Below are 25,395 nucleotides of genomic sequence, written 5' to 3' on the forward strand. Positions count from 1 at the left end.
CAGTGACTATGACAAGCATATTGCTACAAAATTGCTCAAGAACATGGTTTCACTCATTAACAATTTGTTAACACATTTATAGTTATTATAAGAAATGCTTTTGTTTATGGTTGTCACGTTTCTTTAAAAGAAATGTTCTCTAGCAAATCAAAAAACATAGCTTTCAATATTAATATTATGTTGAACATCCAGTTAATACATTTTGTCAACATTTACTTGTATTAAAAATACAGGAATGCAAAAAAATAAATAAAAATAAATAAAGCATAAACTTTTCTTAATTACCAAGAAAATGGTTTCATTACAATTTATTAAAAGAAATGCTTGGATGCTGGTTGTGACAATTTTCTCTAAAGGATGTGTTTTCAAGCTAAATTATATAAAAAATAATTCAACTTAAATATAACGTAAGCTTTAATAGCATTAATATTATGTTATCCATTATTCTTTTTTTTTGTGATCAAATTTTTATTGAGTTACAGAATATTATTGTACAGAAACAAAAGGTAAAAATGAGCATCATTCTGAACACTTCTCTTTTCTTTTTTCCCGTCCCACATTCCCAAGGCGACCATATCCCCCCACCCCCATCTCCCAAGGATACATTCAGAGAATACATAGTCTAAGAACAGTGCAGATCAAAATCCAAATCAATAAATAAAAATTAGAATATGAGATAAAGGTCTTACAGATGCTCCTTAATTTTGGAAATGGCATCTAACCATGCTGAAATAGTCCTCAGAGAAGCTCCGTGTAATCTTGCCACTGAGAGCTCCATGTTCGCAATGTCTAAGAAATAATGCATCCAGTGAGTCCACGCTAGAGAGTGTGGAGGTTTCCAGCGCAAGGCAAGCATTTTCTTAGCAGCAGTAAGACCACAAAAAAATAACTTTTTCTGAGTTAGAGAGAGAGTATAAGAGGAGTCATCACTTAGAAGCAAGAGTCTCGGACAGCATGATATCTCCAACTCCAAAATGTCCTTCAAGGTAATGGTAACCTGTCTCCAAAACTCATTAACTTCAGGGCAATCCCAAAACCTGTGCATATATGTCCCTATGCATCCAGTAGAGCACAAGTCACATTTAGGAGAGGTGGAAAGTTTCATTAAGTGACGCTTCCTGGGAGTGAGATACATCATATGAATCATCTTGAAATGAATCAATTGATGATTAGGATTTTTAGAGACATGTTTGAGGTTAGCCCATATTGAGTCCCAACATATGTCAATACTGTCCTCTGAATCAGTCCCATAAATATCCCTGTGCCAAATGTCCACCACAGGTAACCTTTTATAAGAAGCCTCCAGAAACAACTGGTACAATGACGAAACCATCCCCCTTGTGTTTCCATATGAAGTAAGCAACTTATACAAAGTAAGACAGCGAATACTAGAAACCCAAGGAACCCCATATGCACGCATGGCAGATCTCAGGCGCAGATAAAAGAAAAATGAAGTGCCTGGTAAATTATATTCTGCACGTAGATCATTAAACGCATGAGCCATTGTCCCCCCAAATATCAGCCAAAACATTAATCCCTCTATCACTCCAGTCTGAGAAAACAAAAGGTTTATTGTCTGATAGAAGATTATGATTACGAAATAAAGGAGAATGAGAATGCCATTTATGGTCATCGCGGGAGAACTTTGAAGCCGCCCGCCAGGTAGAAAGAAGGTAAGCTATTATTGGGCCAAAATGCTGCTTCGCGCTCTTTAACGGAATGTTGCAATAAATCCAATCCTGTAGTCTATATGGCAAAGCCAGATTAAATTCAATCGGTTGCCAAGATACAACAAGGCCAGGATTCAACCATACTGTAAGAGGACGTAATGTAAAAGCCCAATGATAAAGCCTAAAGTCAGGTAGGCGAGGCAAAATATCCATTTTGATGATAGAAATTCGAGCTTGTAAAGATAGTGGAAGTGATGACCAACGAGTCAGGTCCATCTCTACACGATTATATATACCCTGGAAATTTTTTAGAGCTATTGTGTGCAGAGATGGAAATATGTCCACACCCAAATATCTAAAGCTGGTTACTATCGGTATAAAAGATGGTAGAACAGAATTAGAGGATGAATTATTTAAATGCATCAATGAAGATTTGTTCCAATTAATCTTATACCCAGAAAATTGGCTAAAACTGTTAAATACTATGATGAATAGACTCAGCTGTATCACTAACATATAAAAGAATGTCATCTGCATATAATGAAATTCTATGAGAAGTATTACTAAAAATTATAGGGCTAACAAAGGAATGCTGACGAATTTTCTGTGCAAGAGGCTCAAGAGAGAGTGCAAACAAGAGTGGTGAGAGAGGGCATCCCTGACGAGTCCCACGTAATATAGAAAACTTTGGAGAGGTGATGCCCCCTGTCATAACCACAGCAGAAGGGTTGGCATATAATACTTTAATCATATTAATATAATTTCTGCCTAAACCAAGGCGCTCCAAAACTGACCAAAGGCCATTCAAGCCGGTCAAAGGCTTTCTCCGCATCCAAAGACAAAGTTGCGCACGGTATGTCCATACCACTGGTTACGTGTATAATATGCAATAACCGGCGAACATTATCAGCCGCAAGGCGAGATTTAATGAAACCAGTCTGATCATTATGCACCAATTTAGTCATGAGCGAATCTAAACGAGAGGCCAAAACTTTGGCAAACAGTTTCACATCACAATTTAAAAGAGACAAAGGTCTATAATTCCCACACTGAGTCAAATCTTTATTAGGCTTTGGTAACAGAGTAATAATGACCATATTTGTTCATTAAATGAACCCACCTGAATAGAATAAAGAATCATTTTCAACAAAGGCTGTCCCAGCTCATCCCAAAAAGAAAGGTATAGTTCAGGTGGGATACCATCCCATCCCGGAGACTTACCCCTCTTCATATGTACAAGAGCATCTTTTAACTCATCCAATGAAATAAGAGAGTCCAAAGATGCGGCCTCTGCTTCAGAGAGACATGCAAGAGTCAAATCTTGAAAAAAGTTATCACACAGAGTCTGACTGAAAACCAAATCCGGCCTATATAAACTCTGATAGAAATCTTTAAACTCTTGATTTATACCTTTGGGTTCACTTATCAAGCCACTAGAAGATTGGATTGCCATAATATTTTGAATACTTTTCACCATTCCTTAATCGAAGAGCTAAAAGGTGACTTGGCTTAGCGCCGTTGAAATAATAAGTTCTTCTAACTTTGTGCATAATAAACTCCGCTCTATGCCGTAACCGTGAGTTAAGTTCTGTACGCATCACCTTTATTTCTTTCTGAACATCCTCAGTGTGACAAAATTGCTGACAATTCTCCAGCCTATTTAGTTTTGTCTTGAGAGTGGCTATTTCCTTCCATCTTGATTTGTTTAAGTTATCCATTATTCTTAATTCTTTTTTTTTTTCAGGATTTTTATAGCCACAGTAACTGGGTTGAATTAGGAAACAAAAGTCCATATGCCAACCTCATCAGACCGGATCTCAACATTGAGAACATTGCAGGTAGATAAGGCCAGTGGGTGTGATTTATGAGAGAGACTCATATGTGGAAATTAAATGTGATTACACCATTCTTTCAGTGTTGACATGTCCAATGTTCATGTGTAATAGCTCCTAAAAATCAATTTTTTAAATTGAAAACTAGAGATAAGTGAACAGATGACGTGGTGCATAACTGATAATAACAGGTTACACCAGAGAGTACATATCATATTGTATGAGATGAATCTGTTGACTGTTCCTAAACAGCACATAAGTTAATTAAGTGCATGTTTGTGATTTATGTGTGTTGTATACTGCTGTAGATATGTATTTGTTCATGTGCAGACGTTGCAATGCCAACATGCAGTGACTGTGCCTGTGGTACCTGTCCAAACCAGCTGCTGCCTGCTATTCTGAATGGGAAGTACCTCACTTCAGGTTACATGGGCTTGTTCTCCTCTGATAAACCTCAAGGTGAGGAAACATACATAGGTTTATACCAGAAACACGCATGGGCATATATACTGTAAAAATGTAAGGTGAAGTCAAAATGTATTAGTAACTACTTCCACTGCTTTTTTAAGCTAACAGATTAACTTACAACAAATGCTGGTGTTTTATCAGCTTCTTAGAATGAGTGGTTTTAGGTTGTTATGTGTAAACAGCTGAAAAATATTGCTGCGCAGGTAAACCTCACTCCCCTGATCTCAAGAGGTGCACTGGCAACTGATACTAGAGCCTTTAGCATCCTTGTTAGTGTGCCCGCCTTCAATGCCTTAGATGCCGGTTCAAGGCCCACTCGGAGCGGGGCGAGTAGGATTGGAGGGGTTATATTGGTGCCTTGACCCGGATGGGAGTGAGGTTTAGGGGGGTGAGTGTAACAGAGGCCAGATAGAGAGAGCTGTGCAGGTAAACCTCACTCCCCTGATCTCAAGAGGTACACTAGCAACTGACACTAGAGACTGCTGTCTTTAATGTCCTTGTTAGTGTACCCGCCATCCACTCGAAACATTAACATTCAGTTAATGTTTCATTAACTGAAACATTTCTAACTTTTACCAAATTTGAAAATAAATTAACAGACAATTCAAAATGTCTTTGACAGATAAAAAATAAGATATCATCTGCATTTCCCCATTTAAGAAACATTTTAAAAAAGGAGAGAAAAATACTTTTAAAAATATTCTGAAGTGGCACAATTTCATCTTTTATGCGTGTGTGAAAGGTAAATGTAGCCATGGTGGGGAGACTGATCTCAGCAGTATCAAGAATCCTCGAGGTGGGATCAGTAAAGATGAACCCCTTTCCCATAATGCTGATCTACACAATAATGCTGTGAACCTGGCATCTGAAGCCACCCTGGAGCTGCTGGAGGACATACGTGGAGCTGTAGGAAACAAGGACTACCTTCGGTATGGGGATAAATTCGTTATATATCCTTAGACAAACTTTCTTAAACATTTAAGAGATATTATTACTTGCAACTGGGAGCAAAATGTCAAGTTCTCTTAACAACCTATTTTCTACTCTACAATACTTTTACAATTACAATGATGATTTCTGATTGATCATGTGTCACTAAAGACTGGACTAATGGCTGCTGAAAAATCAGCATTGCCATTACAGCAATAAATTACATTTTAAAACAGTCATTTAAAATGTTATAATATTTCAAAATAGTGCTGTATTTACTGTATTTTGATCAAATAAATGTAGCCTTGCAGAGCATATGGATAAGATCAACCCCAAACTTTTGAATGATAGTGTATGTGGCATTCCTAATTTGTAAGTCTAAATAATGTATATCACTATAAATGTAATGAGAATGCATTAATGTTCACATTTAAAATCCATTAACCAGAATAATCATTTTTTCCTCGCTCAGACTGATGGGTATTGCACGATCTGCAGTGCTGGCTTTTGTGATTGACACCACAGGCAGTATGGCGAACGACATTGCAGAAGCCAAGAGAGTAGCCTTCAACATCATTGACAGTAAGAAAGGAACTCAAGATGAACCATCTAAATATATTCTGGTGCCGTTTAATGATCCAGGTGAGTGCAAAAAGGGGTTTCTATTAAGCACTGCAATACATATCACATAGAAATACATGGTAAAAGTAAACCTTTTTAATTACACTAAACTGTTTTATTGACACTTTTCATAACTGAATGCAATTTATAGCTGCAGTCCATAACTTTTTTTGTGTTCAAAATAGTTAGTAAGGTACTTGCTAAGTATAGGTATTGGGTAGGATTAAGCAATGTAGAATATGGTCATGCAGAATAAGGCATTTAATATGTCATTTATAAGTACTAATAAACAGCCAATATCCAAGTAAAATGCATGCTAATAAGCAACTAGTTAAAAGTGAGAATTGGACCCTAAACTAAAGTGTAACCAGTACTTTTTGGAACAGCCTTCATTTTGATAATGTGCCTATATAGTGCCTTAAATTGTTGCCTTTGTAGGCAGATCGCTATGAATTTGGAAAAGAGCAATGATGTACTTTTTTTACTCTTATTATGGCAAAAGTGATATATTTTTTTACAGATACTATTTGTATGAATTTTGTGTGTATTTGCAGATTTTGGACCACTAATAAGAACCACGGACCCAGATATAATGAAGTCAGAGATCTCCAAGCTCAAAGCTGATGGAGGAGGAGACACCCCAGAAATGTGCCTGTCAGGACTTCAGGTACTGTTTTGTGTGGCCTTTTAGCCAATCAGCTCAATCATCTGATTAGCAACCACAATAGTCTCTAGTTAGAACTAATATTAGAATATTAAATATTATAATGAATATTATAGATAATCTGTGAACCTTCATCCACAACTAAACTGACTGTATTAAGATCCATTCTTAGTTTGGTCAAAACACTAGCAGGAACATTACAAGGAATCAGTTTTGATTGACCAGTCTACCTGGTTCTTCTCCTTTCTAACATTCTGTCTCTCTCACAGTTGGCTCTGACAGGCGCTCCCTCCTCCTCTCATATATATGTGTTCACCGACGCTCCACCAAAGGATACATACCTGGAGAATATCATCACCGCCCTCATCCGCAGCACCAAGTCTACGGTAATCTCTCTAACATTGATTTAGTTTCAGTCTTTGCCATAAACATTTTCACCAGGCCTCCATTAGATTCCCACTTTTCCATCTCTCCCCCTCTCTTTTCAGGTGTCGTTCTTAATGACAGCATCAAGTAGGAGGAGAAGGGCATTGAAGGCATCGTCACAGTTTCAGGTGTATTATGACGTGGCCTTGGCCTCTGGAGGTCAAGCCATTGCGGTCTCCAAGTCCAGCATCTCTCAAGCCACTGATATCATCGTTGATACCTCCACTTCAGCCCTGGTATGATCAGCATTTTATAGCAATTTTGAACTGTATCCAAATATTTTGAATTGTAAACATCTCACAAGCAAAACAGTTATAACAGCTTACTGGTATAAATGAATAAAGCCGAAGTTTTTTCCTTGCAAATGTTTGCACACTCTTTCTTCTTCTGTCAGGTGACAATTCTTCAGCGCTCCAGGGATCCAGGACGTGTGGAGAGTTTCTCCTTCCTACTGGATGAGTCTGTGTCCAACACTACCATCTACATAACAGGAAATAGCCTCACATTCAACCTACGCAGCCCGACAGGTAAATTCAGGGGCACTTTAGAATGCAAATTTAACAATTAACTAATTGACAATACATTTATTTTACAATTTACAGGCCCCATTAGCTGTTAAATTAAGACAAGCTGTCAAACATTTTGAATTTCAGCTATCCCAATTAATTTAGATTATCTTCATTTCATCTTAGTCCAGGATAAGTCATAGTGTCATGCAAGATTTACCAGGCTGCAAACAAATCTAAACATGAAATCTGTAACAGAAGATGAAATGAAAATCTGGGTTAGTTTCATGAAAGTGTGGTGATAGCAACAGTATGTTGCACTGACCATATATAATCTCTCCTAATGTTAAGGACGGCAATAGCTAGTAAATCTAAAAACTAAAGTAAAACTAACAATGTTAGAGTGAAATGTTAGAAGTTATTGAAAAATGAAAAATTGAAATAACTAAATAAAAATGTAAAACTAGAAAAACTTGTGAATTGATTATATTATATTGTGCTGTACTCATTTGATTGATTGTCGATTGTTATTATGCACAGCTTCAATATAAGATATAAAAGTAAGTTATTCCACTATTATCTACTGTAATGCACTTGCTTCCAGGTGTCTCTCAATCTAACACTGTTTCCAACGGACCTCTGGGAACAATTCAGAGTGTAGGAAACCTGCAACGGATCCAATTAAATGAAACTGAGATGGGCCTGTGGCACATTGACATGACGACAACTCAGTCCTACACCATAAAAGTGATTGGTGAGCCATCATGTACACATTTAATAAACCAATGCAAAACAAAAGACTGAAGTCTTTGCCAACCTGTCTTTAGGCCTTTGTAATGTAGACAGTAAAAAATATATATATATATATATATTTAAAATGAAAAGAATCTGCATTCTTCAGGTCAGAGTGCGAATACATTCATCTATGACTTTGTGGAGGAATTCAAAGGACCTCATCCTGGATATGCTGTCATTGATGGGCGGCCGTCAGCAGGTTTGAACCACTGTTGTGTTCAACTATGAATCGATTATTATAAAGTTATTTGAATGGCAGTGTTAAAAGATTATATGCTCGTTATTCAGGCTCACCGGCTAAGCTGCTACTAACACTGACTGGAGAGAAAGGTCCAGAGGTTCTAGAGGTGCATGAGGTCGCTCTCATGGAGGTGTCTGGGGTCAAAGTGTCTAATGGAACCATAGAGAAAATGGGTGGTGGAGATTTCCTAGTTACTGTGAAAGAAGTTCCAGAAGGAGAGTTTGTGGTCTTGCTAAAAGGAAAATACAAGACTGTCTCCAGCCTGTTCCAGAGGCAGACCACCACACAGATGTCTCAGTCCAAAGTCACTGTCAAGGTACAAACTGCATTCTTTGTTTTTTTGGAACATGACACTTATTTCTGAAACTGTTATTTGATCTATTATGACATTCCCTCTGTTCCAAAACTTTGCCAAAAGGTTGATACAGTCTCTTCAGATATGCTGCCTCCTAAGATAACTCTTTTCATCTAGATTTGAAGGAATTGTATTCTTCTCAGAGAATGGCATGACATTCCCAGAATGCATTGCACCAAGTTCAGTGAAAAAAATAAATCCAATAAACCCATGGTGGATGAGTGGAAAACACTGGATTGCATTCACTAATAATTGCGTGGATTTTTCATATTTTTTTATTTTTCACGTTTGTAATCTTTTATGTAAATAACTTATCTAAATAACTTCCCTTCTCTTCTCTTCTCTTCTCTTCTCTTCTCTTCTCTTCTCTTCTCTGAAGACGTGTTTACTGGCGTGACAGATCATAGCTATAGCAAACCACAAACATCCACAGATTAGATCAAGTCCTGCCCTACATTTGTTCTTGTTCGAAAAGCCATTTCACTCGGATATACATCTACAAAAAACAAGGAACTATTTTGATGCTCATTTTAAAGTACTGATAGTGTGCGGGAGTTCCTTGTTTTTTGTAGAATTTTTGACCTATGTGGTCATTTTTTTCCCAGCGAACACATTTACATTGTGGCAACATATGTGGCACATTGCATTTCACCTATGGCAACGTCGCTGTCTACGTGCTCGCAACATTGTAACAACGTAGAATTGTAAGACGCGATAGGGCTGTAGAAATGTTGTTGCGCAACATTCAGCAACTGAGAGACGACGTTTTGACAAATTAATTTTTTTATGCTTGATATAGATATACCACATTTAGCATGTTATGTTTTGTGATTAATTTTTAAAGGAGTCATAACCTAGTATTACCTTGGATACCTACTGCTGTATTATAGTCTTTCAGGCCCTTCTAAAAAAGAAAAGTGGAAAAAAAAATAAACACAGAGCTCCTCAGACCCTTATTTCTGAAGGCATTATTGTCTCGCGAGATCTGATGCGATATTTTGGCTGTCGTGGACGGTCATTTTAATAATGCAAATGTGGGGCGCGTTGATTGGTTGCAGGAAGGAGGGGGGTTGACACCGCAGGTGACGCTTTAGCATATCATTCCAAAATGACATCATGGCGCAAGTTGTGAATGAACCCGACCTGGCCGCGACCGGCTTCCCGGCCAGTGTATAAGCGTTAGGCAATCAATATACAACAATAGCCGAATTCATGATGATCTCAGTCATTTGTTTTTTGCAAAGTAACGTTAGCAGCCATTCCCCATGTTTACCTCGAAGCTAATACTCCCGCCAGTGTTGTGCCTGAACGCGTTCATTGAACGATAGTTCATGAACTCGTTCATATTTTGGGCGAACGTGAACTGAACGTACCGCATTACTGCCTGATGAACGTTACTGTGAACTCGTTCATTCTGGTGTCTGTGAACGCCACGCTCTCTCAGTTTAACTTCATTCAGTAGGATGCCAGATTTCTATAAAACCTTCCAGGCGAAAACCCACCTAAAACACACCGTAAACCGGCCTTAATATGTTAGCGGAAAAACACCCAATCTGGCAACACCAGCCACCAGTGTCTATTGACTCTCTTGTTCGATCTCGTTCATCAAAATGAACAAATCTTTTTTCGAGTCATTTCGTTCATTTAAGGGGCTTTAAATGTTATTATTAACTGGCAAATTCCCCGAACACATCCACCTACGCAATCTTGATCATATTCTGAATTAAGAAATCATTATAATGCAGTCAAAAATCGTTTACAGGGAACATAAATAATTACTTCACCTCGAGTCTTTCGTTTATTTGTCTAGTGACAGACGCAATAGCATACAATAGCCGCATTAGCAGTTAGCTGCTGTTTGTTACACACAGTAGCGCAATAAAAACACAAGTCTTACCGTTTCAATTGCAGGCAAGTCTCTGATTGTTGGAATGGCGCTTTTCCCGAGCTTCGATGCCAACTTCGCCTGATATTGCCCCAAATTTGTGAAGGATTCCGGCGTACAATGTTTAGCACAGACACCTAACGTTAAGCCAGTGGGAAGGGTTGAAGGAACCACGTCATTAAAAATGAATTTAATCCACTGGTCCCTGATAGCTAGGTCCGTTCTTGGTAGAGAAAACACATTTACATGTTGATTCTGGCAGTCAACAACAGAGCAACTCACGTGTGCACTACGTTTCTGCATCTTTCTCGACTGAACTGAATATGAGGGGGAGAGGGGCAGGGCGGGCTTCCTGCAGCATAGGTCTGCGGTGTCCATATATGGTATATATGGAATATATATGGTATATGGAAATCAAAATCTCGTTTTTTAGTGCGCGTGCACGTGGGCTATTTTACAAACCCTGAGGTAAACAAACGCTTCACTTTTAAATATCGGCTTCCCGGCCATTGTATAATCATTATGCAATCATAACATACATTGATTCTCGTGGAAAAGTGAAAATTGCAGGTTATGACTCCTTTAATTAGTCATATGTTAGATAATTATATACTTTTTAAATATTTTAAATAATATTATGCCTAAGGCCTAAGAGTAAATTAATTATAATCAACACAATCTTTGAAGCGTAGAAATGACAAAGAAGGTTAATTCAACTTTATTACAACTGCATATGGTAATCAAATTGCACTTCCAAATGTCATACATTTGTGAAAAAAAGGACATACTATACACTGTTACAATGTGTACTATACACATACTATACACTTGCTAGATTTTCTCATGTCTGCTCATGCTAGTTAACGTTAGTCACGTTAACTAGCATGAGCAGACATGAGAAAATCTATCAAAGAAACGAATGAGACGACAAATCAAAAGGTGTGCGTGTGCAAGCAGTTACAAACGTGCTTCCACAAAAAAAAAAGTCGTTGCCTGTTCAAGGAGTGCTGAAATCAATTACTCATCATTAAAGTCTTTTTAGCTTCATACTTTTGGCATAAAGCTGAATATCTGTCACTGACCAGAAAAGATGTTCAAATAAATGTCACATTAGACAAGGAAGTTGTAGGTTGTGTTTGAATTATTACGTATCTTGTTTAGCTGAGGTAAATTAAACGCAATTCTGACGTATCCTTGCTTGATGAAGAATGAGACGACACATGAGCCCAACGGTCAGTTGAAATTTAAAAGGCTGATTTTCGCGCTTCAGGGCAGTGAGTACATATGTCGTCCAGTGGTTGTCCAGACCGGTCCAGACATCTTAAGCCTGGAACACACCAAGCTGACCGTCGGGCAGTTTTTGTGCGTCTGCCCGGCTCGGCCGACAGTTTCCTCAATTTGTTCCGCACCGTTGGCTGAAATTGGTCCTCGTCAGTTTCCCTTTTTGAATGATGAATATAGATGAATATATCTGCTGAAATAGATAGTTGTCTCATTTACACGCATTCTAGCTAACAGTCGGCTGTAGTTCTCTCTGTGTGTTCAAGTGAAGCTTTTTACCCCGACACGAGGCGACAACACAGTCGGCTTTCATCAGCGCTAATTCATCGCCGTCGGCTTGATGTGTTCCAGGCTTTAGGCACAACCTTAAGCAATGGCCTTGAACGGTTGTTCAGTGTCAACACTGAGACAACGCTGTAACAACCTTCACCACACAACGTAGTTATAGCAACCTTTTGTCCATGTTGTTAAAATGTTGTTAGAATGTTGGGTACAACGTTCTGTGTTTGCTGGGTATCACCTGCAGGTGTGCAATGGTGTTTGCTAATTACTCGGATATACATCACAATAGGGACGAAAAGACTATTGCAACTTGTGTCATGCCAACTTTAAGAACTGTTTTGTTAGCCTAGCAACATGCTAACATAAAAAAAATCTATTGAAATCTATTGTCGTCGAGTCTCTCGTGTGGAAATCGGTCACTTATAAAGTTCCATAAAAGTTAGACCACTTCCTTTAGAAGGCAGTAGGCATCACTCTAGTTGTTTGAACAAATCTATTTTAATAATAATGCTATTTTCTGGAATTGAATATCTTCTTTTGTTTTACCTCTCCATCTATAGGCAATAGCGGACAGCTCCATGCTGCCAGGACAAGTATTTAAACTAAATTTTACTATTACAACCAATGGACCAAGCGGTACCTACACAATTCGTGCAAGGAATGACAAAACCATCCCTATGACACATCCATCAACGTAATTTCTCCACTTACTTATCAAATCACTCAGTGATGATTGACAAACAAGTTTTTATTGCTTTTCTTACCAAGAGCAAATCTCTGATCCACAGTTCTGTTTCTTTGTCATCGCAGGCTCAATCTGCAGAGTGGCGGCAGTGCTCAAGGGACAGTATCTCTCACTCCTCCTGCTGATACGGTCTCAGGCACAGATGTTACGCTAACCATCGAGGCAGAGGGACCTGGAGGAAGTGATTCTAACTATGCTGTCGTTCGCCTTTCTGTTCTCTCCAAGGTAACCTCACATGGTTTCAGAAAGGCTATATTTATAATGTGAATTTTTTGTCAGTGTCTGGTTTGTGTTTCCCCAGGTGTCCACTAGAGGTCTCTTTCCCTTCCTGTCACCATTCACTCTGGAACCGCATTCCCCATAATCCTTTGTCTGTTCTCATCACTCGTGATTGCACTCAGCTGTTCCCTATCACATTGTTAGTGTATGTGTATAAATACCCTGTCTGTTTCAGTTCATGTCACGGAGTCATTGTTGAATGTCACGCTACACATCTGAGGTCTGTTACAAGTCTGTTCTTGTTTATTTTGCGTATTTTTATCGGACTGATTAAAATGGTTTTCGACCCTTGCATGGATGACTATGATTCTGATTACTTTAATTCTGACCTTTGCATGGATGACGACGAATTGGATTGCCCTGACTATAACATTGCTACATTTGGATCCACCCACTTCTCTGTAATGTCCTGTGACAGAATGACTAATGGATCCAGTAGCCTGAACATTTTTCAGGGCTTTGCTTTATTGGCCCGCCAGAATAAGGAGGCCATGGCGCTCAAATCCCCTAAACCCCCTTCCATCGATGACATAGAGTCTTTTAGGGGAACCCATCTGGCCAGATTTTCAGGGACTTGTGGAGCCCACAGGGGAGGAAGTACTAGAGGTGAGACCCGGACCCACTCTCCACTCCGGCCTTTCTTCGACCATGGGCCGGTGATGCTCAGCCCAGAGCACCCTTCGCCGCAGGTCCTGTTCAGCACAGAGCCTGCACCTCGCCATAAGAAAGGACGGAGAAGGAGGAAGACTTCCCTTCTCTCTGTTGTCCCGGACAGCCCGCTGTTGTCCCGGAGGTCGTCCCTGTGCAGCCCGCTGTCGTCCCGGAGGTCGTCTCCGTGCAGCCCGCTGTCGTCCCGGAGGTCGTCTCCGTGCAGCCTGCTGTCATCCCGGAGGTCGTCCTCATGCAGCCCGCTGTCATCCCAGAGATCGCCCCGGAGATACCCACCATCAGCCCTGCCACGGCAAGGAAGGCTGTCTTCCTCTTTTATGCAGTAGCTGTACTGCGTGCTTGGAGGAGACACAGCAGGTCTGCCGATCCAGAGACTGTTCAGGTCACGTCTGCCGATCCAGAAACTGTTCAGGTCACGTCTGCCGAGCCAGTGTTTCCAGACAAGATAGCCGCCGCCGAGCCTGTGTCCCCAGACAAGATGGCCGCCGTTGAGCCGGTGTCTGTTCCTGAGCCGGTGCCTGTGTCTGTTCCTGAGCCGGTGCCGGTGTCTGTTCCTGAGCCGGTGCCGGTGTCTGTTCCTGTTCCTGAGCCGGTGCCGGTGTCTGTTCCTGAGCCGGTGCCTGTGTCTGTTCCTGAGCCGGTGCCTGTGTCTGTTCCTGAGCCGGTGCCTGTGTCTGTTCCTGAGCCGGTGTCTGTTCCTGAGCCGGTGCCGGTGTCTGTTCCTGAGCCGGTGCCTGTGTCTGTTCCTGAGCCGGTGCCTGTGTCTGTTCCTGAGCGGGTGCCTGTTCCTGTTCCGTGGCCGTCCGAGGGGTCGTCTCCCGAGGGGTCGTCTCCGCCGTGGCCACCCGAGGGGTCGTCTCCCGAGGGGTCGTCTCCGCCGTGGCCACCCGAGAGGTCGTCTCCCGAGGGGTCGTCTCCGCCGTGGCCACCCGAGAGGTCGTCTCCCGAGGGGTCGTCTCCGCCATGGCCGCCCGAGGGGTCGTCTCCGCCGTGGCCGCCCGAAGGGTCGTATTCGCCTTGGCCGCCCGATGGACTATCTGCTCCGCCCTGGTCGCCTGAAAAGTTGTCTCCGCCCCGGCCGCCCGATGAACTGTCCGCTCTGCCCCGGCCACCTGAGGGAAAGGCTCCGCCTTGCCCGCCTGAAGGGTTGTCTCCGCCGTGGCCATCCGAGGGACTGTCTGATCCGCCCTGGCTGCCCGATGAACTGTCTGCTCCGCCCTGGCCGGCTGAAGGGTCGTCTCCGCCGTGGCCGCCCGATGAACTGTCTGCTCCGTCCTGGCCGCCCGATGAACTGTCTGCTCCGCCCTGGCCGGCTGAAGGGTCGTCTCCGCCGTGGCCGCCCGATGAACTGTCTGCTCCGTCCTGGCCGCCCGATGAACTGTCTGCTCCGCCCTGGCCGGCTGAAGGGTCGTCTCCGCCGTGGCCGCCCGATGAACTGTCTGCTCCGTCCTGGCCGCCCGATGGACTGTCTGCTCCGCCCTGGCCGCCTGAAGGGTCATCTCCGCCCTGGCTGCCCGACGGACTATCTGATCCGCCCTGGCTGCCTGATGAACTGTCTGCTCTGCCCTGGCCGCCGATGGGTCGTCTGCTTCGCCCTGGTCACCCGACAGACTATCTGCTTCGCCCTGGCCGCCGGCTAAACCGTCACCCCCTGTTTCCGTTCCTTTCCATGGTCCTGGCCTTCCATCCCTCCCCTGATCCTCCACCGTTCCTACCTTCCTCATGGACTTTTGTTGGTTTTTGTTTCTTGTTGTGGAGCTTCTGGTAGCCACTCCGTAGAGGGGGGGTTATGTCACAGTGTCTGGTTTGTGTTTCCCCGGGTGTCCACTAGAGGTCTCTTTCCCTTCCTGTCACCATTCACTCTGGAACCGCATTCCCCATAATCCTTTGTCTGTTCTCATCACTCGTGATTGCACTAAGCTGTTCCCTATCACATTGTTAGTGTCTGTGTATAAATACCCTGTCTGTTTCAGTTCATGTCACGGAGTCATTGTTGAATGTCACGCAGTCATTGTTGAATGTCACGCTACACATCTGAGGTCTGTTACAAGTCTGTTCTTGTTTATTTTGCGTATTTGTTACCGGACTGATTAAAATGGTTTTCGACCCTTGCATGGATGACTACGATTCTGATTACTTTAATTCTGACCTTTGCATGGATGACGACGAATTGGATTGCCCTGACTATGACATTGCTACATTTGGATCCACCCACTTCTCTGTATGTCTCGTGACATTTTTTTCCCAACAAACCACAAGCTACACAAGTCATTACAGTCAAATTCTCTACAGATTTTGCAGTAGTGGCAACTCAACACTAAATAAAAAAAATTGTAAAGCAAACAAAAAAGTTCTTAAAATCAAACAATTACATTTATAAGGCCCACAAAAAATTCTAAATTATTAACTTACCATAATGAATAGGAACAGGGAAAAATTAGATCTCTAAATTTGTATTTGAGCACCATATCAGCATATTAGAATGATTCCTGAAGGATCTATAATATTATTTATATGCCAAGTTATTATAAGCTGTTGTTTTAACTCATCCTTTACTTTTCCGCCCAGGTGACTGACTTGACACCTCCAAAATGTGAAATTGTCGATGTACAGGGTACTTGCTACGCCTCCTCTTGCAGCTCATCAAACTGGGAACTGTCTGTCAACATCACAGACGGTAAAGGCACAGGCATCAAGATCATTTCCATCCAGCAAGGCAGTGGAAATTTTACCCAGAAGGAAGTGGAAGACAGTGTGATGGGTCTATATGAGGCCTCCTGTTGTTCAACTTCCGTAACTTTGTCCGCAGTTGACAAGGTTGGGAATGTGGGCAGGTGCCGTTACACCATGAAGTCTAGCGCAGGCTCTCGCCTCATCAGCATGTCCCTCCCTCTGTGGGCATCTCTGCTTTTATACGTTTTTCTACGTGATGCATTCCCTCTGTAATGACATGGAGTCCATCAACCAAATACACAATCATCCTATCATTCTCTTTCTCATCCCATCTGTCTGTAAAAAATACTTTTATAAAGCTTTTTCAGAGCTGTGAAATAATGTAAAACAAAGCATTTCACCCCAATTAGGACTATAATGAAGAACCATGCTGCTTATTCAGAACCTACAAACCTAAAACACAGATTGAAGTTTTATGTGACCTTATCAAATGTCAATGTCAAACTGTAAATAAGAAATGATAGAAGTCTTTGTCTTATTATCATGGATTTAATTTTGACAGTTATGATAGTCATATTTCTTACTAGTTTAGTGAAACATCTGTATGACTAAAATACAAATGGATGTTGCAACAAAAAAAAAGAAATGTTTTCTGATCTACAATATTACTTTTTTTTCTGTCCAAATATAGGAGGAAATTGTGAACCATTATGTTCCCATTATAAAGAATATCAATATAAGTTTACAAATATATGCAATGACTTCTAAACACACATTAAACGAAATAGTATTTTATGGCCCAGTTACCCTAATGCAACTTTTCAAAATGTAACCTTTAGGACAATGACATTAATACTTTGTGAAGCATTATTGTTATGCACCATAAACATAAAGTCATTTGTTAAATATCTTGTCTTGTTTTGTGTTTGCATTGAATGATGTAGTACATTTTGCAACATGAACATGTAGATTTCAAGCTGCTATTGTTAAAATGCATACCAGAGTTGTTTACATAACTTTACATAAACCAGAACTCACATATGAGTATATTTAGAGGAATAGTTATATATATGAGTTATATATCACATATTTATTATATCTTTTTTTTTTAAGCAAGCTACTCTGTTCAACATATGCTTGTATAATTGCCTAAAATGAAAAGATACTTAAAGTGATGCTGATTTTTCTAAAAAAAAAAAAAAAAAAAAAATTGCAATTAATGTCAGTTATTTGAACTTATTTCAATCTTGAGGTTTGTAAAAGGCGTTTTAGACAGTCTGTGTATCACATAACATTACACCGCCACCCAGTGGTTGATAACGTTTTTCTTTCTTGTCTGCATAATACTACCAGACTACCAGAATGTCTAATAAGGCGGGCTCTGATACTACATTCATATGAATCAAATAGATCTGATACAATTTCAAGAGAAACTGTGTTGCAAACAAATAATCTTCATTAGATTTATCCATTTTTAGGACACAAATTTGTCTTGCAAACAGTAATATTTGACCCTCATACAATTAAAAAATTCAAATGAACTCCATGTTTCAATTTGAGGTGTTTATTTTATTATATGTATATACAGTAAATTATTATTTAATTCCCATTGCAAATCAGGTTCATTGGCAAAATTTACAGACTTTCAACTGTTTGTAATGAACAAATTGAACACAGGTTATTGAAATAGCTCAACACAACAAATGTTTCAAGTGGTTTCCCCAAATTCAACTGAAAATGCAACTGTTGATTTCTGCAGTCTCAAAATTATTTAACCCCCTGAACAGAATCCCTCATAATAGCACAAATCTGCAAAACAGGTGCAGTCTCAAGAACATCAGATGCAGCTAATCAAGGGCTTCATTAGATGCACCAGATGTGCTTGAGCTAGAACACATGAAATATCTGAACTGCTAGGTTTGTTGAGTCATGTTTGACTGCATGTTAGAAATATGTCAAAAGAATGGTCCAAAACGTTAATAGAAGATATCATCGCCCTTCATAAACAAATAACAGGTTACAAAAATATAGCTAAGGCACAAAATGTTTCTAGAGACACCATTGGAAGCATAGTTTGCATATTCAAAGTTAAAGGAACAGTGGTTACACTAGCTGGACAGGGCAGAAAAAGGAAGTTATCAACGGCCAGATTTCTGACAAGGCGGGTTCAGAAAATCCCTTGAGTGACAACAAAAGACCTGCAGCAAGACTTGGTGGCAACAGGCAGAGGTTTCAGCTTGCACAGTAAGGCATGTACTAAACGCAAGCGGTTTCCATGCCAGAACTCCAAGATGTTCACCCAAAAGCACAAGAAAAGTCGCTCCAATTTGCTCAAAATCATAAATAAGCCACAAAAGATTTGGGATTCTGTTCTGTGGAGCGATGAAACTAAACTTGAACTTTTCGGCCCTCTGGATCAGCGGTATGTCTGGAGGAAGAAGAATGAAGCTTGTGCTGAAAAGAACACTTTGCCTATAATTAAGCATGGTGGGGCTCGGTGATGCTCTGGGGCTGCTTTGCATCCTCTCACTGGAAACCTGCAGCATGTGGAAGGCAAGATGGATTCATTTTTGTTTATCAGGAAATCCTAGGAGAAAACGTCATGCCATCTGTGATGAAGCTGAGGCTTGGGTGTCATTGGACCTTCCAACAGGGCAATGATCCCAAGCATATCTCAAATTCCACCAAGGCTTGGTTGCAGAAGAAGTCCTGGAAGATTTTACAGTGGCCATGATCACAGTCACCTGACTTGAACCCCATAGAAAATCTCTGGTGGGATTTGAAGGCATTTGCAACACGTAAACCTGAGAATATTACTGAACTGGAGGCCATTAAGGAATGGGCTAAGATTCCATTTCCTCAGAAACCCTGACAGAAGCTGGTTATACATCTCGTTTGAAGCAGGTCATAACAGAAAAAGGGGTGTTCTCCTAAGTACTAAAGATGCTTGCCATGAAGGGGTTGCATAATTTTGAGACTGCAGAAGTCATTAAAAGTTGCATTTTCAGTTGAATTTGGGGAAACCACTTGAAACATTTGTTGTGCTGGGCAAACAGCCCATTGCAAACAGCTGAAAGTCTGTAAATTTTGCCAATAAATCTGATTTGCAATAGGGGTTGAATAATTTCAGTTACAACTGTTACAACAGTTACAACTGGTAACAGCAGTTTCACATTGAGAAATTAATAGAAAAATAATCCCGGTTTACTTCACATTTTAAAAAAAATTAACAATTAAAGCACTGTACAAAATGTATGCAGTAATGCAGTTAAAATATAAAAATATACACTTTTATTTACTTTTCTCTTTTAAAAATAGCATATACATAAATTAATTTGCAATCAGGCCTAATACCATTATATTGTCTGTAACATAACATTTATCTACCGTATATCAACTGCTTAGTTAAACAATTACTTTATGTAACATGTTGTGTGTTGACATGTTTCTTGAGATGAGCTGACTGAGTGAAACGTTTCCCACATTCTTTGCACTCAAACGGCCTTTCCCCTGTATGGATGAGCTTGTGTCTTTTGAAGTTACCTAGATCCACAAATCCCTTTTCACAGTGGGGGCAAATGTAGCGTTTCTCTCCTCTATGCCCCTGCATATGCATATTCAGAGCAACCCTATGTTTAAACTTCTTCCCACACAGCGTGCATGAGAACGGCTTCTCTCCGGTGTGCATGCGCATATGGGTAGACCGGTCTGCCTTGGCCAAAAACCTCTTTCCACAAACTTTACAAGGAAAAGGCCTTTCTCCTGAGTGAATGAGCTGATGTTTGGTAAGGGTAAAGTGGTACACAAAACTCTTCCCACATTCTTCACACTGATACCGTTTCTCCTCTGCATGGACCTTCACATGCCGGTTAAGGCCTCGTGCACTAGGGAATGCCTTTCCACACTGGGAGCAGGTATAAGGTCTCTCTCCTGTATGAAGTCTCATGTGGTTCTCCAAGGCAGACGCGTTGCTGAGGACCCTTCCACACTCGGGACACTCAGTATTTTTCTGCAATGTTTTATTCAAAGGTTTCGATAAGACGTGACTTTCACTATTGGAGCCAGCGTGTGGTGTTTCACTAATCAAGTTGTTCTGCACCCGATCCACCCTCTTATCATTGACCATGACTCTGCCGTCCTCACCTTGTCTGGATTTAGAGAACATCTTTCTCTGTTTTCTCAGTCTAGACTGGAGTGTGGGAGTGTCTTCATCTTCCGAGAGGTCTTTATCATTTATATCTGTGGTTTCTGCACTGAAACATGGGGAAAGTGGTATGTCTCCTTCAAAGTTGTCAACTGGGGACACAGAGGACTCTGAAGACAGAACTGGCACTCTGCCTAAAACAACGCTAGCGGAAGCGACAGCTTGTTGCTCCTTAAGTGTCAGCAGAGGCGCAAGCTGCCCAGATGGTGGAAAATGGTGCATGGGTGCCTGCTCCGGGGCCTCTTGTGGGGTCATCACAATGGACGAGTTCAAATGCAAAGTTTCAAGAGATTTAAGCAAACCTGGTGTATTATCGGGTGGAGGAAACATCTGTTCTGAAGAACAGGAGAACTGATTGGATTGTGTTGGATATTGAGAATGTGTAACTGGAGGTTGAGGTGGGTTTAGGGAGACAGATCCCTGAATTGCATTAACTGGAAGGAGGGGAGAAGTAAATGGAATGTGTGTTGGAAGGTAAGAAGTTGGTGTCGGTTGAGTCGGATTATGTGGGAGCACCAAAGGGAACTGGAATGATGGACTTGAAGTCGCAGAATGTTCTGGCATTACTTGTGGTGATGCAAAAACTTGGGTCTGAGGTGGAACAAGGCTGGTTGAGAGAATCCGATCCTGAACGGCTGAAGGTGTATTTGGTGAGACAGAAATATGGCCTGATGGCATGGCAGCATGTACTTGTGGAGGAACCTCCTGGTCTGGTGTTTTGATGGTTTGTGGTGAAAATAATTGTGATTGTATAAGCTGAGATTGGGTTGATGGCTCAGTGGCTTGGTTTAGCAAGGCAATGGTTGAAATACTTTTTTCTGTATTTGTAACCAATGCCTGAGGCCACTGTTTGGAGGAATGAGGCTCCATTGCAAAGACTTGGCTTGGAGTAACAGGGGAATGAAAGGTGTTTTGAAGTGGAAGACAGATATTTGACCCCACTTTCTGAGGGACTACTGTATGGTTAGATGTTTGAGGATTTGGGTTTGGTCGTCGGTGAACTGATGATGCTGTTGACTTGGCTTGAGGAACTGATGGAGCACCAGACAGCTCGATCATTGGCACAGACAAGTTAACAGTAGGAGCAGGAGTCTGGGCTGAATTAGCAAGTGCAGAAGTAGTGGATGTCTGTGCTGGTGCACTGACATTTTGTCTTTTGTTTTGGGAAGACAAGTCTTCATTGATTTCCGATGTTCTTTTAGATGTACCTTGGTTGGATTGTATAGTCTGATTAGGTTTGTGACTACAGGAATCCACCCTGCGACTACAGGAGGAAGGAATCACTGATGGTGGAGACTTTTCTCTAATGTTATGGTGCCTGGTTATTGTTTGAAATGATGGTGGGATCACAACTGTGAATACAAAGAGGTGAAGATACAAGAAATTAACGTTAAGAAGAACAAAATGTATATACAAATTTGTGATGTGCATTTTGGCTATTTGGACTGCGTGAATTCTTGAATTTTCAGATACTTTAGCGAAATATTTGAGTTGAGTGCTTGGGGTGGGATGGGGTAATTTCATTAATATTTTTAAATATTTAGTCTACATTGATCTAGTCTCCAACTTTTTTTCAACTTAAAAACAAAAAATGAAATACCTCAAATACATATTTTGTCAATTTCAAAAATTATGAAAATTATTCATATTTTTGTTATTTAAGAAGATTTGGCTATTTTGTTATTTTATATATATATATATATATACACACACACAACCCCAAATCAAGAATCTGTGATTTGTTAATTCTCTTTAACCTTTATTTAACTGACAAAAGTACAAAGAAAAGATTTTCAAAGGGACTTTTAATCTTTGGGACTGAGAACTCGATATCTGTTTTTCCCAAAAACAAGCTGAAGCATGGACTCATCTGACCACAGCACACATTTCCACTGTGTTTTAGACCATCTGAGATGAGCTCGGGCCAAGAGAACTCGGCAGCATCTCTGCAAAGAACTGATGTATAGCTTTCTCCTTGTGTAACAGAGATTCAAGTTGCATTCCTTGATGCAGACTGTTAAGTGACAATGGTTTTCCAAAGTACTCCCGAGCACATGTGGCTGTATTTAACACAGTAGCGTGACGGTTTCTCATGCAGTGCCATCTGAGGGTTCAAAGGTCATGCACATTCAACAGAGGTTTACTGCCTTGCCCTACATGTACTGAGAGTTCTCTGGATTCCATGAATCTTTTCACAATATTATGTATGGTAGAAGGTGAAAGGCATAAATTCTTTGCAATCTTGCATGTAATTGAATTGTTTGACAATTCTCTCATGATATTTGGAACAAAGTGATTATATGTACAAAATATACTTAAGTTGGTCAATGAAAACTTTGAAAATCTTTTGTTTGTACTTTTGACAGTTAAATAAAGGTTAACAAATCACAGATTCTTGATTTTATGTCCCAACTTTTCTGGTTATAACATACATACACTAAAAAAGAAAAAAGAAAAGAAAAAATTATATATATATATATATATATATATATATACACATATATATATATATATATATATACATACATACATACATACATACACACACACATTTAAATGGAACATTTAAAAAGTTCATTTTCATTCAAGTTTTAAAAAAGGGTATAATGATATGTATGATGTTTTTATTCTGTTCTATCAACTACTGCTAAATGAGTAACATATGAGAATATTTTCTCATTGTTCAGTCAAATTTGTGAATGACTCTTATACCCCTTTCCACGGTGTCCTTATTCGGCTCTTTGCGCACCAGTATCGGCTCAGCACCTTCTTGCTTCAGTAGAAAGTATCCTGGTGCGTAGTTGTCGCATTCAGTCTCATGAGGCTGAAGACACAGAACATAAAACCATAATGCATAAAAGGGCCAGCATTAAAATATTATCCACTTTCTAAAGATCAAATATGAACATACGATTTAGAAATGAAACTAAACTGTAAGTGACAAAGAATGAAGTCTCACCATAACATTTTGATATTCAATCAAACTCTTACAGAGAGGAAATATGACCTCAGTCTGTGTTAACTTTATTTGATATGCAAAACAGAAAAGTGGGAGGATGGAAGGGAAAGAGAACCAGAATGAGTAAACATACTAGTCTATCGTTTCTTACCTCTTGTTTGATGAGGAGCAAAGCAAGCTGTCTGCTCCCATCCTCACTGGCACAAAGATCTGTGAGTTTATCACTCGTAATGTCTCCCACACTAAGATGTTTCCCTATAAACTGAAGAGGGCTGCATCCCCGGTCAACCAAAATGGGCTTTTCTGACAAATGAAAATGAAAAGTTTATTTATTTATTTTTGGAAAATAGTTAACCCTTTTGAAGAAAACCCTATAGAAAAGTGCACAAAACCCATAGTCAAACCATCTTAGTCTAGTTTCTTTCTTCTAGATTTTATTTTTTAGCAGGACAGACATTACAAATGATTATATAAGATAATACCATAGAGAGTTTAAAAAAAGAAGAAGAAGAAATTCTGGCTTTTATGCAATGGTTACCATCTGATTACGTCTAAGCCGTTAAAAGTCGTTATAATTTTCCAGGAAGTGTCTATTGAACGCCATAACGCCACACATCGTTACAAGAAAAAGACCTACCGCACTGCACGCCAATATCACGATGTTTAGGGACATTGGCACTCTTCTGACTCCCACATTCAGTTAATCTCTTTGTGTCTTGGCTGGATGAAACACCTGTCTTCGTTTTGACATTCTCTTGTCTCAGCTGCACCAATTCCGCTTTCAAGCGCTGCAAAGTACCCTCGTAAAGTTTTGTCGCTTCCCTGACAGCGGTCAGTAATATTGTTTCCATTATGTGTGTGAACTGGGTCTGAAACCCGTCATAATCTTCAGGGCTCGCATCAGGCATGGCGCGACTCGGATTAGTTGAATTTTATGGAGCAGACGTTATATGGTCCCTTTGACAGAATCAACGAGGATTACACGTCCAGGGGAGGGCGGTATACTTCCGCACTGAATGTTAAAAACTTTTATTTATAGACTGCAGAAAAGGTTTGCGGTCTGCTTCTAAAACGACACTGTGACACATTATGAAGCACTGAACCCTGGATGTAGATTTCGTCAAAAGAAATAGAAACAAAACTTGATAGCCTATGCATTATTTGTGAATCTTTTTCTAAAGTGGTCAAATCTATTAATCAATAAATAAAAATGCATTATAGATTAAATATAAATAGGCCTTGAAAGGTAATTCCTGTTACTATCCTATGCAAAGTCAACTACTTAATAAATTAAGTGTCACAAGTGAATTTTAGGCTTTTTAAAATTGCATATTTCAAATATGTCAGTTTAATGTTGTGCATCTTAATTTTTAGCATTATAATTAAGATTATGTCAGTATAACTAAATTTAAACGATTTTAAGACTTATTTTGGCCCCCTGGAAGTTTGCTGAGGCACCCTGGTTAAGAACCAATGCCATAGAGTGGCAATCCATATTATCCATATAATTCAGAATTATAAATTATAAATATATTTATTTATCATAAATTAATTATAAAGTACCTGTATTTGATAAATGTATTTATGTTTTATACATTCATAAAAAAATATATATTATTTTAAGAACTATTCACTAAAAATGTTTTTTTGGGGAACCCAAAATTGTTCCTCTATGGCAGGATGTCAGTCCCAAAGAGCCGCTTACACTGGTTTTTGCTATAGTTATTTGAAAATATTGAAATATTTATATTTCATAATTAATATCTAATTTCTTGACTAATAAAATGGGGTGGCCTACTGATAGCATGGTAAAAACATGGTACTCAGTACTGAGAATTAACTGATTAGATACAATATGGTTTTATTTTAAAAAGATTATTTTGAAAGATTAGACTGTTTTATAAGCTTGC

General features: G+C 40.0%; 2 protein-coding genes across 2 annotated transcripts in view; one reads left to right on the forward strand and one right to left on the reverse strand.

The window, feature by feature from the left end:
- The window catches only part of LOC308687876 (von Willebrand factor A domain-containing protein 7-like), a gene marked incomplete at its 5' end in the record, with an annotated part of 17,942 nt that extends 717 nt beyond the window's left edge, over positions 1–17,225 (forward strand). Inside the window, 14 exons of the mRNA XM_081360702.1 lie at positions 3,415–3,508; positions 3,833–3,961; positions 4,713–4,899; positions 5,373–5,542; positions 6,076–6,188; positions 6,455–6,571; positions 6,674–6,847; positions 7,006–7,138; positions 7,722–7,871; positions 8,019–8,111; positions 8,201–8,469; positions 12,517–12,650; positions 12,767–12,926; positions 16,218–17,225. Of these exons, the coding sequence (XP_081216828.1) occupies positions 3,415–3,508; positions 3,833–3,961; positions 4,713–4,899; positions 5,373–5,542; positions 6,076–6,188; positions 6,455–6,571; positions 6,674–6,847; positions 7,006–7,138; positions 7,722–7,871; positions 8,019–8,111; positions 8,201–8,469; positions 12,517–12,650; positions 12,767–12,926; positions 16,218–16,595 (2,301 nt within the window). The 3' untranslated portion in view covers positions 16,596–17,225. The remainder of the gene's footprint in view (positions 1–3,414; positions 3,509–3,832; positions 3,962–4,712; positions 4,900–5,372; positions 5,543–6,075; positions 6,189–6,454; positions 6,572–6,673; positions 6,848–7,005; positions 7,139–7,721; positions 7,872–8,018; positions 8,112–8,200; positions 8,470–12,516; positions 12,651–12,766; positions 12,927–16,217) is intronic.
- A 654-nt stretch (positions 17,226–17,879) lies between these two features.
- LOC308687589 (uncharacterized protein) lies at positions 17,880–24,506 on the reverse strand. Its single transcript, XM_081360238.1, has 4 exons — positions 24,123–24,506; positions 23,637–23,788; positions 23,239–23,350; positions 17,880–21,878 (listed from the first exon to the last, which is right to left on the reverse strand). The coding sequence occupies exons 1-4, from the start codon at positions 24,391–24,393 to the stop codon at positions 19,741–19,743; spliced, it is 2,673 nt and encodes an 890-aa protein (XP_081216364.1). The 5' UTR covers positions 24,394–24,506; the 3' UTR covers positions 17,880–19,740.
- Positions 24,507–25,395: the final 889 nt, after the last annotated feature.

The sequence above is a fragment of the Scardinius erythrophthalmus genome, assembly GCF_964197995.2.
Source record: "Scardinius erythrophthalmus genome assembly, chromosome: 3".
In the NCBI taxonomy this organism is placed as follows: Eukaryota; Metazoa; Chordata; class Actinopteri; order Cypriniformes; family Leuciscidae; genus Scardinius; species Scardinius erythrophthalmus.